At 33.2% G+C, this 15087-nt stretch overlaps 2 protein-coding genes and 1 non-coding gene across 3 annotated transcripts; 1 reads left to right on the top strand and 2 right to left on the bottom strand.

Annotated features, from left to right (window-relative positions):
• Nucleotides 1-269: 269 nt before the first annotated feature.
• Nucleotides 270-2495, bottom strand: LOC18611789 (Mitochondrial transcription termination factor family protein). Its single transcript, XM_088803128.1, has 2 exons — nucleotides 2346-2495; nucleotides 270-2267 (listed from the first exon to the last, which is right to left on the bottom strand). Exon 2 carries the CDS (start codon nucleotides 2244-2246, stop codon nucleotides 732-734), a length of 1515 nt encoding a protein of 504 aa, XP_088659254.1. The 5' UTR covers nucleotides 2247-2267; nucleotides 2346-2495; the 3' UTR covers nucleotides 270-731.
• A 2083-nt stretch (nucleotides 2496-4578) lies between these two features.
• On the top strand, nucleotides 4579-10640 carry LOC18611788 (uncharacterized). Its single transcript, XM_007048222.3, has 11 exons — nucleotides 4579-4811; nucleotides 4922-4982; nucleotides 5438-5508; nucleotides 6432-6496; nucleotides 6686-6730; nucleotides 6961-7041; nucleotides 7257-7324; nucleotides 8710-8758; nucleotides 9463-9623; nucleotides 9914-10038; nucleotides 10322-10640. Exons 1-10 carry the CDS (start codon nucleotides 4703-4705, stop codon nucleotides 9978-9980), a joined length of 777 nt encoding a protein of 258 aa, XP_007048284.2. The 5' UTR covers nucleotides 4579-4702; the 3' UTR covers nucleotides 9981-10038; nucleotides 10322-10640.
• A 385-nt stretch (nucleotides 10641-11025) lies between these two features.
• On the bottom strand, nucleotides 11026-11157 carry LOC148764486 (U6atac minor spliceosomal RNA). The gene has a single exon (XR_016024331.1). It is a non-coding gene; the product is annotated as a U6atac minor spliceosomal RNA (small nuclear RNA).
• Nucleotides 11158-15087: the final 3930 nt, after the last annotated feature.

Genomic DNA, 15087 nt, shown 5'->3' with positions numbered 1-15087 from the left:
AAACATTATTTTAATCGCCCTCACCCTCATATCAATTTGGATAACACTGACAGCAAGCATAAGCAACTTAAAGTTTCAAGCAGTGTGTCTCCACATGCATCTTTATGTATGGAAAATTGTAAATAAAGGAATGACTAAAAGATAATAAGTCAAAGAATTTAACAATGAAACCACAATGATTAGGAGAAACCTCGTGTAAACTGTAAAGTGATAAATAGGCTTAAACCCACTTAAATATTTCACCACTGGAGTCACAACATTCAGCAAAATGAAAGCATGAAAAGATCTTACTAGTATTTTTCATAAGCTTTACAAGAGTGCTATAGATAAGTCCTCAAGCTCATAAAGGACACTAACCTGTGTGTCTATAAGATATCATTGCTGATTTCTCATTGAAACAATCAACAACACAAATTCTGCAGAAGCAGAAACTTACAAAACCCAACTGTGAAGGCAAACCCGGACAATTAATAGCACAAGACATGGTTAACAGGAAACCAAGTTCACAAAATCTTTATAAATAGATAAGCCTATATGACTCTGTTAGTCTATGCAAGTACATGAAGCATGGATGTGCCTGTGCACACACTGTAATTGTAACAATGAATTTAGGGAGAAAATTCAATATGAAACTAAAGAACTGAGCTAGAGGCATACAAGACAAGGAAAATGGAGGAGAGCATAGCAGTTTAAATTACACTTGATTCATTAGTGTAATGAACAAATATTTCCTATAAAGAAACAGTGCGTCTGTAAAGTATTTCATCATCACTCTCATCTTCCTCATCTGAGACAATATCATTACCTGGTAGCTCCAATTTCCCACCCATACAAAATGAAGGACCTAAACTTTCTGATTCGATATAATCACCCTCCAATCTCTCTTCAAATCTCTGTTCACTACAGTTTAGGAACCAATTCAATGAGCACCTGATTCCCTTGTTTTGTAACTTAAGGTACCTGGGTTTGATCCTGGATTCCAAGCTGTAAGTAAAGTATTCTGGAAACTCCACAAGCTCTTTCACTGGCCTCCCCATCTCACTCTTGAAATAATAATAGCTTCTCTTCATGAGCTCAACTCTCAGTGCAACCAACTGGGGACATTTCATAACCATCTTGGCTACATCCTCTAATGGCAGTCCCCGCCCCAAAAGAAACTCTATGGGCTTCATAAGCACATGTTGATTAAGGCTAGCAATCTGCGGCATCTTCTCAATAACACGAGCAAACCCATCTGGATCAATCTTGAGCTTCAGATTAAAGAAATACTGTTGTGAAGACAACTTAGCTTTCAAAGGCAACCCAAGAATCTGTGGATACTGTGCTATAACAGAAGCAATCACTTCCCTCCGCATTCCAAAGCTAATCAAACAATCAACATTTGGCTTAACAGTTTCTTCGAGATCATATCCAAGTAGATATGCCCGTTTCTCCAACATTCTAGCTAAAATCTTCTTCGGCAATCCCAAAGAAACCAAGTAATCCACGAGTGGCTTAATCATAGTCCCAACTCTCATCCCTAAAAAATACGGATATTGTGTCACCATAGGACCAATATCTCTAGGACTAACCCCAATGCTCACTAAGTAAGCAACCGAAGTACTCATTGTCCCTTCAAGCTTAAATCCCAACAGTTCCGGATACTTCTGTAAAACATATCCAATATCCTGCTTCTCCACATCAAGCCCCCTAAGAAACTTAATAACAGGAGCAAGCTCAACAACGACACTCGCATGCAACACTTGTGGATAGTTCTTAACAAACTCCCCTAGTTTCGACTTAGGAATTCCAATTTTTTCCAAGTAACCTAACACAGGTATCATGTTTTTACGCAGGCTACAACCGAGCATGAAAGGGTATTCATTAATATCATCAATAGTCAATCCGAGTTTCTGTAAAAACTCAACACGCCCACTCATAACCTCAACGGTAGAAGGTAATTCTAGATTCTCTAATTCATGAGGGATTATGCCTAAGGTTTTCAGATAATCACAGATTTTGACACGGTTAACTAGCTTTTCTTTTTTGCCTTGAACAACACCCCAAGTGACAGAGGGCATTTGGTACTCGGGGAACTTGGTGGATTGAGTTGAATATTGCGAAACCCCTAAAACCCTTAAAGGGTTTTGTATTTGAGCACATGGGTTTTGGAGGGCTTTGAGTTTCGGGCACCTTTGACGGAAAATATATGGGACTTGGAGGATTTTTAAGAGCTTTTGCCTTCTGAGAAGTGCTGATGAGTTCATTTCAAAGATCAAATTTTTGAACTGAAAAATGAAGGGATTGATTTATTGGTGAAAAAAGACTGATATTTGTAAAGAAGAGCTGCAAAGGGACTGGCTTACCTCAAAAATTGCAGGGACAAAACTCAAGCCTGAAGGATGGTTTGCTGTTGCGGTGTTGCTCACAAGGGGAGAAAGGGCCACTCCTAAGTCCCAATAGTTGCCCCGTTTGCTTTTCACTCTTGTGGAGAAGTTTGGGGTCGTAGGGTCTTAGCTTTCGGCCAATTTTGAGCAAAGCGGGTCTAGTGTTTTTTATTTTAAACAAAATATTTTGAATCCTGCTTGGTGCCAAAAAATTAGAGTAATCTTAATTTTTTTATTTTTCAAAAATTCTCATTATTTTTAACTGCATTGTTTATTATCCTTCATATGTACAATAAAACTCAATTATGAATTGTAAAATTTATACATATAAATATGACATAATACTTAATTATTTAAAAAATTCAAATATTTTCATTATTTTTAATTAAACACTTAAATTTTTATTTTTAATCTTTTTTATGTCACGTGATAAGTTAAATTGTCATAATTAATATAATATGTTGAAGTAACATGATTACATGATAATGTAATAATTTCATCTTCAATTATAACAAATCAATGTATTATATAAGCGTAATGTGGTATAAAAAATAATAAATATAATTATAGTAGTATGATAAAAGTTTATTTAATTCAAAATAAAAATATAAAAACTTAATCAAACGTAATAAAAAATAAAATTTTATTTAAATTTTCTTAAACATTTAAAATTTTTTAAAAATATTATACCTATAAATAATAATTAAAAGCATATTCTACAACATATAGGTAAATTTATCAATAGAGGAGAGATCTTATTTGCTTAGGACATATCTTTATTTTATTTTTATGATTTTATTTGTGATTCAATTATTATTATTATTATTATTATTACTTGTGTCTTTGTTTAAAAAAATTTACGTGCTTAAAGGAAGCAACATAATTTTTTATATTTCAAGTTGAAATTTATCAATTCATTTTTAAGGACATTTTCTAATTAAAAATTGTGAAGTTTATTATTTAAAACTCAAATATGAATTGTAAAATTTATACATATAAATATGACATAATACTTAATTATTTAAAAAGTTTAAATAAGTTTTATTTTTATTATTTTTTAATTAAACACTTAAATTTTTATTTTAAATCAAATATACTTTTATAATTAATGATTGATTGGCTGTTAAGTTAAAATGACATTTTTTTTTATCGCGTAATATGTTGCATTGTCATAACAATGATGATGTAATATGTTGAGATAATATAATAACGTGATGATTTCATCTTCAATTATGATAAATCAATATATTATATTAATGTCACGTGGTATAAAAGCTAATAAATATAATTATAGTAATATTATAAAAATTTATTTGATTAAAAACTAAAAGTATAAAAACTTAATTAAACGTAATAAAAAATAAAACTTTGTTTAAATTTTCTTAAAACGTTTAAACACTTTTTAAAGTATTATACCTATAAATAATAATTAAAAATATACTCTACAACATATAGCTAAAGAAGTAAGGGAGGAGAGATTTGATTTGAGTAGGACATATCCTTATTTTATTTTTATGATTTTATTTGTGATTCAATTATTATTATTTATTTTAAAAAAATTATGTCTTAAAGGAAGCAACATAATTTTTTATATTTCAAGTTGAAATTATCAATTCATTTTTAAGGACATTTTCTAATTAAAAATTGCGAAGTTTATAGGGGGATTTGAATTTCCTTATTCTTTATTCCAATTTACTCTGCTCACAATGAAAACATTGCCCTTCAATTTTTATTTCTATTATTTTTGGGTAAATCTATATTTAAAAAAAAATTAGATAATTTTCTGTTTATATTCTCATTAATACCTTTGATAAAGAATAGAATAAATTCTCTCATTTCAAAAAATCTATATAATGCTATTTCAGCAATGCTTATTTTCAACAATTAATTAAAACGGAAAAGCAAGTTAAATTATTCTTTTATTCAATGAATACAAAGCAGATTTTATTTTCAATTTTAAATTATTACAGAAAATCAAGTTTAATTATCAAATATAATTCTGAACATAACCTTGACAAATATTTAGCATTTTACCTTTTTTTTCCTCTCATTTTCTGGTTGGGCCTTGGTACAAAAATAAATTATCTAGTTCGGCCTTTACTGGACTGGACTGCTTGAAATTTTGGGCTGAACAGCCCACCGTCTTGTCCTCGTTTCACTCTTCTATAACATGTAGCGACGTCGTTTCTATTTGAAGAGCATTTTTCTCCCACAATGCCTGCCAAACTTTCTCGTTCTTTCCCTCCCCGGCAAGGCTTGTCAACGGCCGGATTCCTTTCTATTTTTATTTTTTCTTTTCCTCCATCTTTTCTTCTTTCTCTCGAGGTGGATTCTAGATGGGATGGATTTTGATCATCGTTTCAATTTTGGTGGTCTGGGTAGCTTCTCTTTGCAAGATTTTCCTTGCTCCCTCTTCCCACTCTAAACCCACATTTTTGGATGATGGTCGGTCCAATTTATAGCTGTTTTTTTTTTTTTTTTTTATATATAAAAAAATTTTGAATAGAAGAGTATGTTTTTATATCAGTTAATATGTATTTGCCCATTGAAACCAGGTCCAGCTTTTCGCAAGAGAAATGTCTTGCTCGTTGTTGCTCACCCTGATGATGAGTCCATGTAAGCTTTTCAACCCTCTTTCATTTTCCCACTTGTTAGAAATTTAGAATGAACTGGCTTTTCACTTTGTTGCTTCTTTATCAATACGCGCTTTTTGCTTTTCTCTTTTCTTCCAGAATGAAATGATAGTTTCTTTCTTAGTACTAGAATGTCTTCTACTTCTGCTGTAAAGGATAATAAATACTTGTTTCATCTGATATAGGTTTCATGTATAGTTTGCAAGTCCTTTATTCTGTAAAGGTAAAAATGGATTTTCCAGTGAATTTGTACAGTTCCATTTCTACATTTTTTATTTGATTTAATTTATTCCCACTTACATAGTTTGTGATCCAAGTGACAGCTTGACTTTTGTTGAAACAACATTAGTTTTTAATGTTATGGTTTCATTTATGATGCATTTAATGTTACTTGGAACAGTTCGTTTTGATGGTGTGTGTTTTTGTATTCTGTTGCAGGTTCTTTTCACCAACCATAAGCTACCTGACTTCAAGAGGGCACAATCTATACCTACTATGCTTGTCTGTTGGTAATGCATTTCCAGCCTTATGTGGCCTGATCTTTTTTCTTTTTGGTATTCCTTGGGTCTAGAAATCTTTGCTTCTGAATCTTTTTTCGCTTCAAATGATGCCAGCCTTACTCTCCATACAAGTAAATGTTCATTGTCATCAAGAATCAAGGTTATGTTGAGGAGGCTTCTCTGTAGTGTACTTCTGTAAAATCTGACTAGATAATGATTTCTTGCTGTGTTATGCTGAGAAACAAAGTAACATCATTTAGGTGATTTTGAGTTTTTCCTTAATATCTGCATTTTTTGTTGCTAAAAGTTATTTTATGAAATGAGAAACTATAGGATCATAGTTGCTGAAGTGCAATATATTATAGAGTCTGTTGATAATCAAAAGATGCCTCTTATTCTCAAATTTTGCTACTAATGCAGTTTGGATCCTAGATGTAAGGCTTGAAGGCCAAGGATAGTATCCCTAGGGAATGTTTATCTTATCATTCAAGGACCTTAAGCTTCTAAAGAACTTTAAGGGTAGATCTAAAACTGTAAGCTATTAACAGAATGTTAATTCGAAATCAACCTCTTTCACTGGTTGTTTTGTTCATATTGCTATTTCAGGGAATATTAATTTGGCAATAATAGTGTAATCTAGCTAAGTAAATACCTCAGGAGAGAGATAGCTTCTCCTTTCAGTGCTATTCTCACCTCTCTTTGCTTTTAGTTTATGGTTGGTTAATCCATTTTCCTTTGCCAAGTGGGAATTTTTGTGTATTACCAACGGATTATATGTCCAGCCACTATCCATGTCCTTTCAAAAGGAAAGGAATATGGTAGGGGTCAGGAGAAACCTTGTCATGTGTTCTACAAAGTAAGTATTCCTCTTCCTGCACCCATGTGATTGTGTGAAAATTTGCTATTATTCTTACTTAATTTTCGTTATGCAGGTAATGCAGATGGCATTGGAAGCATTAGAAAAGATGAGCTCTATCGTGCTTGTGCAGTCCACAAGGTGTTCTAATTTCATGCAAGCTTAGTTGGGTTTAACTGTTTAAGTAATCAATGGATTGTTCCTGCAACAACCTGATCCTGGGTTTATCTAGCTACAAGTTAACCTTGCATATTGTGTTATCTTTACAGTTTTCAACTTTATGTATCCAAGTTTACGTAGCTTTTAACCATTTTAAATTTGTAAATGCAGGTTCAACTTCAACAAGTGAAGGTTTTTGACCACCCTGATTTGCAGGTTATACTCTTAAGGCTCTTTATTTTGAGCACATTATTGTTTGGACTTTCTGTTCTAAATTTGGCATGTTTGAAGCTGGGAAATTAAATTGAGACTTTTTCAGCTGTAACTAACAAAATAAAAGCTTGTTTGACCAGTTATAGCACCAGTATCACCTAAAGATGAATCAGTTGTTAATTGATAAGATGACTTAAGAGGAATTGATTTTGTAATCTGATTTTTTATATCAGGATGGTTTTGGCCATGTCTGGAACCATGATTTATTGGCAAAGATCATTGAAGAGGAGGCCTACAGTCATGGCATTGACGTGGTATATTCTTGGCTCCTTTTGTTCATTTAAATTGATTTTTTAGCTGAGAGTACTGTATAAAATTTCCAATTTTAGGTTAAGATATGCTTGTATTGGAGAGTGATAAGCATCATTTGAAGGGATAGGTTTCTGTTACTACTTGCGAGTTCACATCTATGTACAATATAGGTCTTTCATTTCCTATTTCTCTTACCCTGGTTTTATTTATTTTTCAGCTTATTACATTTGATAGCTATGGTGTTTCTGGTCATTGCAACCATGGTGATGTGCATTATGGGGTACGGTAAGTTAAAACATTTTATATTGTTTGATTCAATTGTGCAGAAGTGAACTTTTTAAATTGTTGCCTCATAGCATGTGTGGCATAAACATACAAAGTTGCCTCATAGTATGTGTGGCATTAACATAAAATAAAATGTACTACCGTCATCATGTGACTATTTAATGCTGTGACGTCTTAATTTACAAGGGCTTAGATTTATTCTTCCCATATCTGGTCCTCTAGACTCTAGCAATTTTACCATAAATAGAATGTTTCTCTAGATATAGTCCATGTGTTATATCATGCTTTAGAACCTGGCCTTTTTGTCAAATTTATGTTGAAAAAGGGAGCAGGATGGGGGAATGTGGCCTATTTCTCTTTCTACTTATGATGAAGTTTCATTTTTAAGCTAAGTAGCCGAAATTCCAAGATAGTTTTCCAAAATTTCCTAGGCTGGCATAACTGCAAAAGAACTCTTTGGACTATCTTTGTTAGTGTCTTGCGTGAAATTAATGAGATGGAAAAGTAAAACAGTCTGGATTGCAAGAGAGAAATTAGTGTAGAACTAAAGAATGGCGTATCTAGAGAGTGATTCTAAACATGTGAAAGATACAACAATCCTAAGAGTTCCTAAAGCTGCCTCTTAAAATGAAGCATAACGGGCTATCTGTAGCACTTGGGTTCACGTCTCAACCAAGAGGAGAGCTTAGAATATGGAATGGCCAAGAAGAAACTGTATGCTTAGTAATGTGTCTGAGATGTGTGGAATCATGGGCAATATTAGTTGTTTCAGAAAGTGATTATCATTAATGTCTCTCCTAGGAAGACCAAGTAAGGGAGATGTCTGGATACTTGTCAGCTTCTTAAGCTTCATAGGAAACATCTCACTTAGGATCTTCAATCATCTGCATTTAGCTTTGCTCTGATCATTGTGTCTGGTCCCCAAGCCATTTTTAGAGTATGGCCAATGGAAAAGTCTAGATTTTAAGGGCAACCTACCATGTAATCTACCTATTATGCAATAGGACAGCAATAATTTCCAATGTTCTATTGAGGCCTCACTTTCATGTAGGGAAACGAAGGAAAATAACCTCTGTTTAATGGAGGACAAACCCTAAAACCCTAGTGGATATCAAATTCCATACTTTCAGTTAGTGAAAATTTTTATTTGAAGTATGGCTGGTGAAAGTACACATCTTTGAGCCATTCAGTCTGATAATCAGTGTGACTGCATGAACTTGAGAAAGTTCTTTGCATGCTTTAGAGGAAATTATCTATCACCTCTAATTATTCTCGGGCATGCATAATCTTTTCTTGGCCATTTCTAAGCTATCATTTTGATAATGTTTATCACAATAAAATGTCTTCTGAATTCTTTTTTAATTTTCTTTGTCTTGTATGCACAGCAAGTTCTTGCATGATTCTTCACCTAGAAATATCGAAGCCTGGGAACTTGTAAGTTACCTTTCTACCATTTGTTTTACATATCCTGTTAAAGGTGGTATCAGCTCAGCCAAGTACTTTTTTCCATTTTCATTATATTTATTTTTTTTGGGTGCTAATTTGGTTCAAAGCATTTCAGGGTTTTGATATGTCCTCATTCCTTTTTTTGGTAACCCCCTGAAAATTTTATTTAATCTAATCCATGGCTGATCATAAAGGTTAAATAGCCATATGGCAAGAAGAGGTGAACACGAATAGTTTCTGGTTTAGATCTTGCTTCTGCTTCTGTCCACATTGACATGGCTGTATACAAGCTTTGCCTTCCTGAAAAACAACATTGCTTTCAATTCTTATACAATTTTACCTAACTAATTTTTGTATCATTGAAGATTTACTAGCATTAATTTTGCCACTCTTGAACTCTCTTTCTCGTCTCTTCTCCTCTTTCATATGATCTACATTCAAGTCGAAACTACCTTCTTTCTTTGTTCTCCGGATTCTAATCCAATGATTTTCTTGTCGAGTTGCTGTAGAAGTTACAGGTTGTCAGCAAAGTTGTTGCATCTAGCCAGGCCAAAGGGAAGAACCCTTGAACAAATTTGCAGTGGCCTTAATATATATTTCTGCGTAACATGATTTGACATATTATATTCTTTGTGAGGTTTTTTTTCCTCTGAATGATGACAGTTCTTTCCTTCTGCCCTTTTGATTTTTAGGTGAGCATCAACATATTGCGCAAGTATAGTGGACCACTTGATATTTGGTTGTCAAATTTAGATTCCATGCGACATCCAAGGGGTGTAATGCATTGCTTGCTTAATGAGCATCCGCGGAAGAGCTTCTTTGCAATGGCACAACACTCAAGCCAATGGGTTTGGTATGTATGTTCCCAATAAATTCTAAATGAAAGGATAAAACATGGGCCAGATGGCCAATCATTTTGTCTTGAAAATTAATCACCTCCATTTCTTCTCATTTTATTTCTGAAATTGACTTTCATGTTTTTCTTTATGAACATAACTCCTAGATTAATCATAATCAATTCCCTGTTATAGGTCTGTGGATCATCTCCTTGATTCAACATTTCTTTCTTTCTGGAATAGTGTAGCATGTACGGTATATATTTCGAAACATTTTTTCTTAATTTTTTGAATGTTGGTTTTGCAGGTTCCGCAAGCTTTTTGTTTCTTTTTCCAGTTATACTTATGTTAATACTGTTAGAAAGATGAAGTGATTATAGATGGCCTTGAAGGACAAAGCTGCTTGGAGATTTGTGCCTGTTCATATTTGAGGTAATTCTCTGCAGTAACACAGGGATTACTACTTGCTAGGTGTACTCACTTTAAATCTATATCAGCATCGGTTAAGGTTTTACATTTTACTATTCTATGTGAGCAAATTGAGGACCAATTGACTGGAAAACATTCCTCTTTCACTATTTCAAAATTTTGAGGCCCCCTACAGAGAGTATCACTTGTCTCTTGCATTTGCTACATTGTGTTAATCATGATCCAAAAGGCTTGTGGTCGACTTGGTAACATTTTTAAATTTGTGTTTCATTGAGTTTGTTTGTAGGTATTAACTAGAGTGAGCTTGGATGAGGGGTGGTGAATTTTTCCTACTACAATAGTCCAAACGCAAACTTTGGGTTGCAATTACTTTTTATTCCTCCATCACAAACGTTGGCTCTATTCCTATGCTGGTATCAAATAAGGAATTTATCCTAAGCAGTGATGTTTGGATGGATATGGGGAGGCAGCCACTCTACTAGCTCTAGTTAATAGGCTTATTTGTATTTGATTGTTTATTTCTAGTGCAGGAACCTCTTAACATCTTAGTCGATTGTTTTAGACTATAATTCTATCATAAAATGTGGATTTATGTTGTTCTAAAAGATATGGTACCTGACCTTCTCCATGTCAAACTCGTAATATATTTGTGGATTTTTGACTGCCAGGGTTTTGCTATCAAATCACTAATTTCTTTTCCTTTGGCCTAACCTATATGCAAATTAGATGGTAAAAGCTCCATGCACAAATGCATTCATTCATTTAAGGTGAGTAGGGATGGTGTGACATGCAGCACTGCATGAAAAAAGAATATCTTTGGAGAGCGAAGAGGGCTTGATGCTGTCGTGGATTGCATGAAAAACTTGTCTTAGATGCTTGTAAGGGATACATCTTGGTAAGTATGTTGAAAGATAGCTCTTGTAAATCCAAGATGATATCAGCTGGCCATTTGAAAGTAGCGGCGAGTTTCTCTTTATTAAAAGGAACAAAAGAAAAAATTGGTTTAGAGATCCACCTCAGAGGTGGGAAGCCTTAACCGGATGTGTTGGTAACAGGTAAGCCCAAAGGCTGTTCCCGTCCCTGTCAGGGGAGATGCCAACCATCTCTCCTTTCTACGAACACGGCCAGTTTGTGTTGGAAGCACTTATATATATTGCCCAGACTCGGGTTTCCTAGATGATGTGGGATTTGGGCAAAATTTTGACGCAAGTAATGCTAGAAGTTTGAACCTTTACCCCGAAAATACTAATGAAAGGAACCCATTAAAAACGAAAAAACGATAAGGCGTGTCTCAAAATGTACTCTTTTTCGATCGAGAACAAAATTTGTTTGATGAGTGTAAATAAGATAATCAGATGACGTGAAGACTACCAATTACCAAAGAAAAGGCAAACAAAACTGTACTCACGACAAGAAATTTCTTGTCAATTTTTTTTATCAAGACGAAACTAGACAACTTTTATTAAGAGTTAAAAATGAAGAGAAATAATATATAAAATATTAATAATTAAGTACGATATATAAGATTAATAATTTTCTCTTATATAATTAGTATTGTTTAAAGATTAAATACTCAAAGACAATTTCTTTTAAATTAAATATAAAACATAAAATATATAAAAAATATCTTATATAATCAAGATTAATAAAAAAATGATATATTAATAAAATTTTAAGCAACAATAAATAATGCAATGTTACAACGCATATTTAAAAATTACATAATAATTTCATAATTTTTAAAAACTAAAATCTTTACAAACACATAATAAAAAAAGAAGAAGAATGTAACAGGTAGAAGCTAGAACTACATAACAAAAAAGAAAAAAGAAAAATATGGTTGATGATTTGTAAAAATTTGAAAAAAAAATCATAAAAATTTAAAACATATGATCAAATAGAATATAATTGAAAAATAAATAAATAAAACTAATAATAATATAAATAGAAAAAGAAATAAAAAAAAGAAATTTACCTCTTTGTAATTTCGCAATGAAATGATTAAAGAGAAGAGAAAGAAAAAAAGAAAGAAATGGAAACAGGTATGAAGAAACTTAAAAGAGAAAACTTTAGAAACTTAAAACATATGATTAAATAGAATAAAATTAAAATAAATAATAATAATATAAATAGAAGAAAAAAAATTAAAAAAATTTATGCTCATTGAAAATACATATGATAGCTCCTCAGTGGAAAGGCATTGAGATTGCCATCAGCTTGCATTGCATCTAGAGCTTGAAGTTTCTAATGGAATCATCAGGTACCTATCTCGTTCTAGTTTCTGTCCCACCAAAAGGGTGTTGGTGGGATAATTAAAATTAGACCAAACAATTTCTGAATTGGAAGTATTTAAAACAAAGTTGCCTGAATCAAGCATTGAAGCAACCGATGGCATCTGAGTGGGTTCAACAATGACTCTACCATCCTTGGCAAAATCAAGACTTGCATCGGGATTTGTTCGTCTTGCAGTCCATATTGTATTTTTGGGGCTCCCAGCGAGGCCAATGCCAAACTTGAAAGCATTACCACTATGGTAAAACCTAAAAGCGCAGTATTTAGGAGGAGGAGGCCAGATATTTTGGGTGGAGTTTATGTAAACATGACGTAAATAGTTTAATAGTTTAACAAGTAATTTTATTATTTAATATTTTTATTATTTAGTATTTAGTATTTAGGGTTTTTTTATTTTATTTTACTTGGACGACAAGTGAATATTAGTTTAGAAATTTGCTTTTCTTATATATTAAGGAAGTCTAAGGTAGAATACTTCCTTATTTTAATTTACTCTACTTACACTTCAAGTTTAGGTTAAGTAGGATTAAACTATTATAAATAACATCCTTAGGCTTAATTTTTAGACAACTTATTTTTTTTGAATTATTGAATGATATTATATTTTTTCTCAAATTTTGAGTGTAAGTTTCTGCGGTTGAAACTTGATTATCAATTTTAAAGGCTCTGTCGAGTGCTAGCTTTTGTTTTCACGTTAACTCGTTATGTTAGTTGGTATCAGATTAGGAAAAACTCACCCAATCTAATGGCAGGTGACCCAATTATGGTAGGCGACCCAATTATGGTAGGCAATGGCTTTTATGGTGAAGATCATGGAACTAAGACCTTACGATCTGCAGTACAAGATCAAGGGGCAGCGTTGAGAGCTTTTGAGCAACGAATAGATATCAGATTCTAGCGTTTGGAATGATGTTTTGAAGAAATTGCAGATTGATTTGATACTCTAGGCATAGATGCCAACAGAAATCGGGATGACGAAAGGCCAAGTACTAGAAATGATGTAGCTCACGAATAACCTGTCGACAGACCTCTTCCTGCAAATGGGAGTAGACAACAGGTCTACATGGAAGATTCATAGGAAAAAGATGATTATTTTGCAAATCTTGTGAGATACGCTGGATATAATGATTATGAAATACATAGATTTTTGAATATATGAAAATTCAGAAGGAAAAAGGATGAAACTTGTCGTTTGCAGATTAAAATGTAGAGTTTCTGCATGAAGGAAAAAGTTACAGTCTAGAAGGAATCGTGAAGGAAAAACACCAGTTAGAACCTGGTACAGGATGAAGCAATTGTTACAGAAGGATTTCCTTCCTCCTAATTATGAGCAGATTTTATTTTAGAAGTACCAGAAATGCCATCAAGGTCAATAAACTGTACATGGGTATATTGCAGAATTTATGATATGGGTCAAAAAGAATGACCTGAGGGAGACTGAAGGGCAATAGGTTGCTAGGTATTTTGAAGGGTTAAAGCTAGTTATCAGAGAAAAGACAGGGATACAAGTATTACGAAATTTATCTAAAGCATGGAATATTACTTTAAAGCCTGAACTGATGTTACAAGAAAAGAACAAACCTGATTATTCTCGTAAAAGTTACAATGGGGATAATTATAAAACATCCAATGATATGAATAAATCAGTTCATGATAGTTCTGCAAGCAATGACCAGTATAGAGAGAAGGAAATTGGAAAGCAAAAAGTGATAGATGCGAAGAAGGGGTAGAAAGCTGCAAATCCCTATGTCAAACCAAACCCAGGAAAGTGTTTCAAATACAATTAACCTGGTCATAGATTTAGTGACTATCTTATCAAAAAAGCAGTTCACATGGTGGAATAAGGAGAAGAGGATGATGGGATTTGCTGTGATCCAAATGGGGATGACGACGAGTATGAGGATTATGATGATAGCTAGAACTATGTGGTGAGAAAAATGATGTTGTCTCCAAAACAGAAGGATAACACTCAATGGAATCAGTTATTTCAAACCAGGTGCATTATCACTAACCGTTTATTTGATGTGATTATTGATAGTGGTAGTTATGAGAATATTATTGGTAAAAATGTTATGGAGAGTTTGGGTTTTAAAGCTGAAAAGCACCCCAATCCATACACTATTGGTTGGATTAAGGTAACAGAAAAGATTCAAGTAATAGAACAGTGTAAGGTACCTCTTTCCATTGGTAAATATAAAGATGAGGTATATTGTGATGTTGTGGATATGGATGCTTGTCACTTGTTATTTAGTAGACCTTGACAATTTGATGTTGCAGTACAACATGATGGGAAAGAAAACACTTATAAATTGAAGAAAGATGGCATAAAGTTTACTTTATTGCCAATGAAAAGAAGTGCCAAAACTAAAGCTTCTAAAGTGGAGGGGCGAACTTTCATTAACCTTACTCATTCAGGGAATGAGACAGAGGTTGCTTTCAAGGAGTCAAAAGAGGTGCATGCTTTGATTGTGAAGCAAGTGTTTTCAATTGAAGAAGATCAGAAAATAGTAGAGTATCCGAAAGTAGTTACACTGTTACTAGAAGAATTTAGTGAGGTGATGCCAGAAGATTTATCTGACGGTTTACCACCTATGTGGGATATTCAACACCATATTGATCTGATTCTTGGTGCTAGTTTGCCAAACTTGCCTCATTATAGAATGAACCTAAATGAGAACTAGATTTTCAAGGAAAAAATGGAGGAACTATTGCGTAAAAGACATATCCAAGAGAGCATGAGTCCATGTGCAATTCTCGCCT

Source organism: Theobroma cacao, chromosome 1 (genome assembly GCF_053813885.1).
Source record: "Theobroma cacao isolate CCN51 chromosome 1, ASM5381388v1, whole genome shotgun sequence".
Classification (NCBI taxonomy): Eukaryota; Viridiplantae; Streptophyta; class Magnoliopsida; order Malvales; family Malvaceae; genus Theobroma; species Theobroma cacao.
This window is presented reverse-complemented; position numbering and strand designations above follow the sequence as displayed.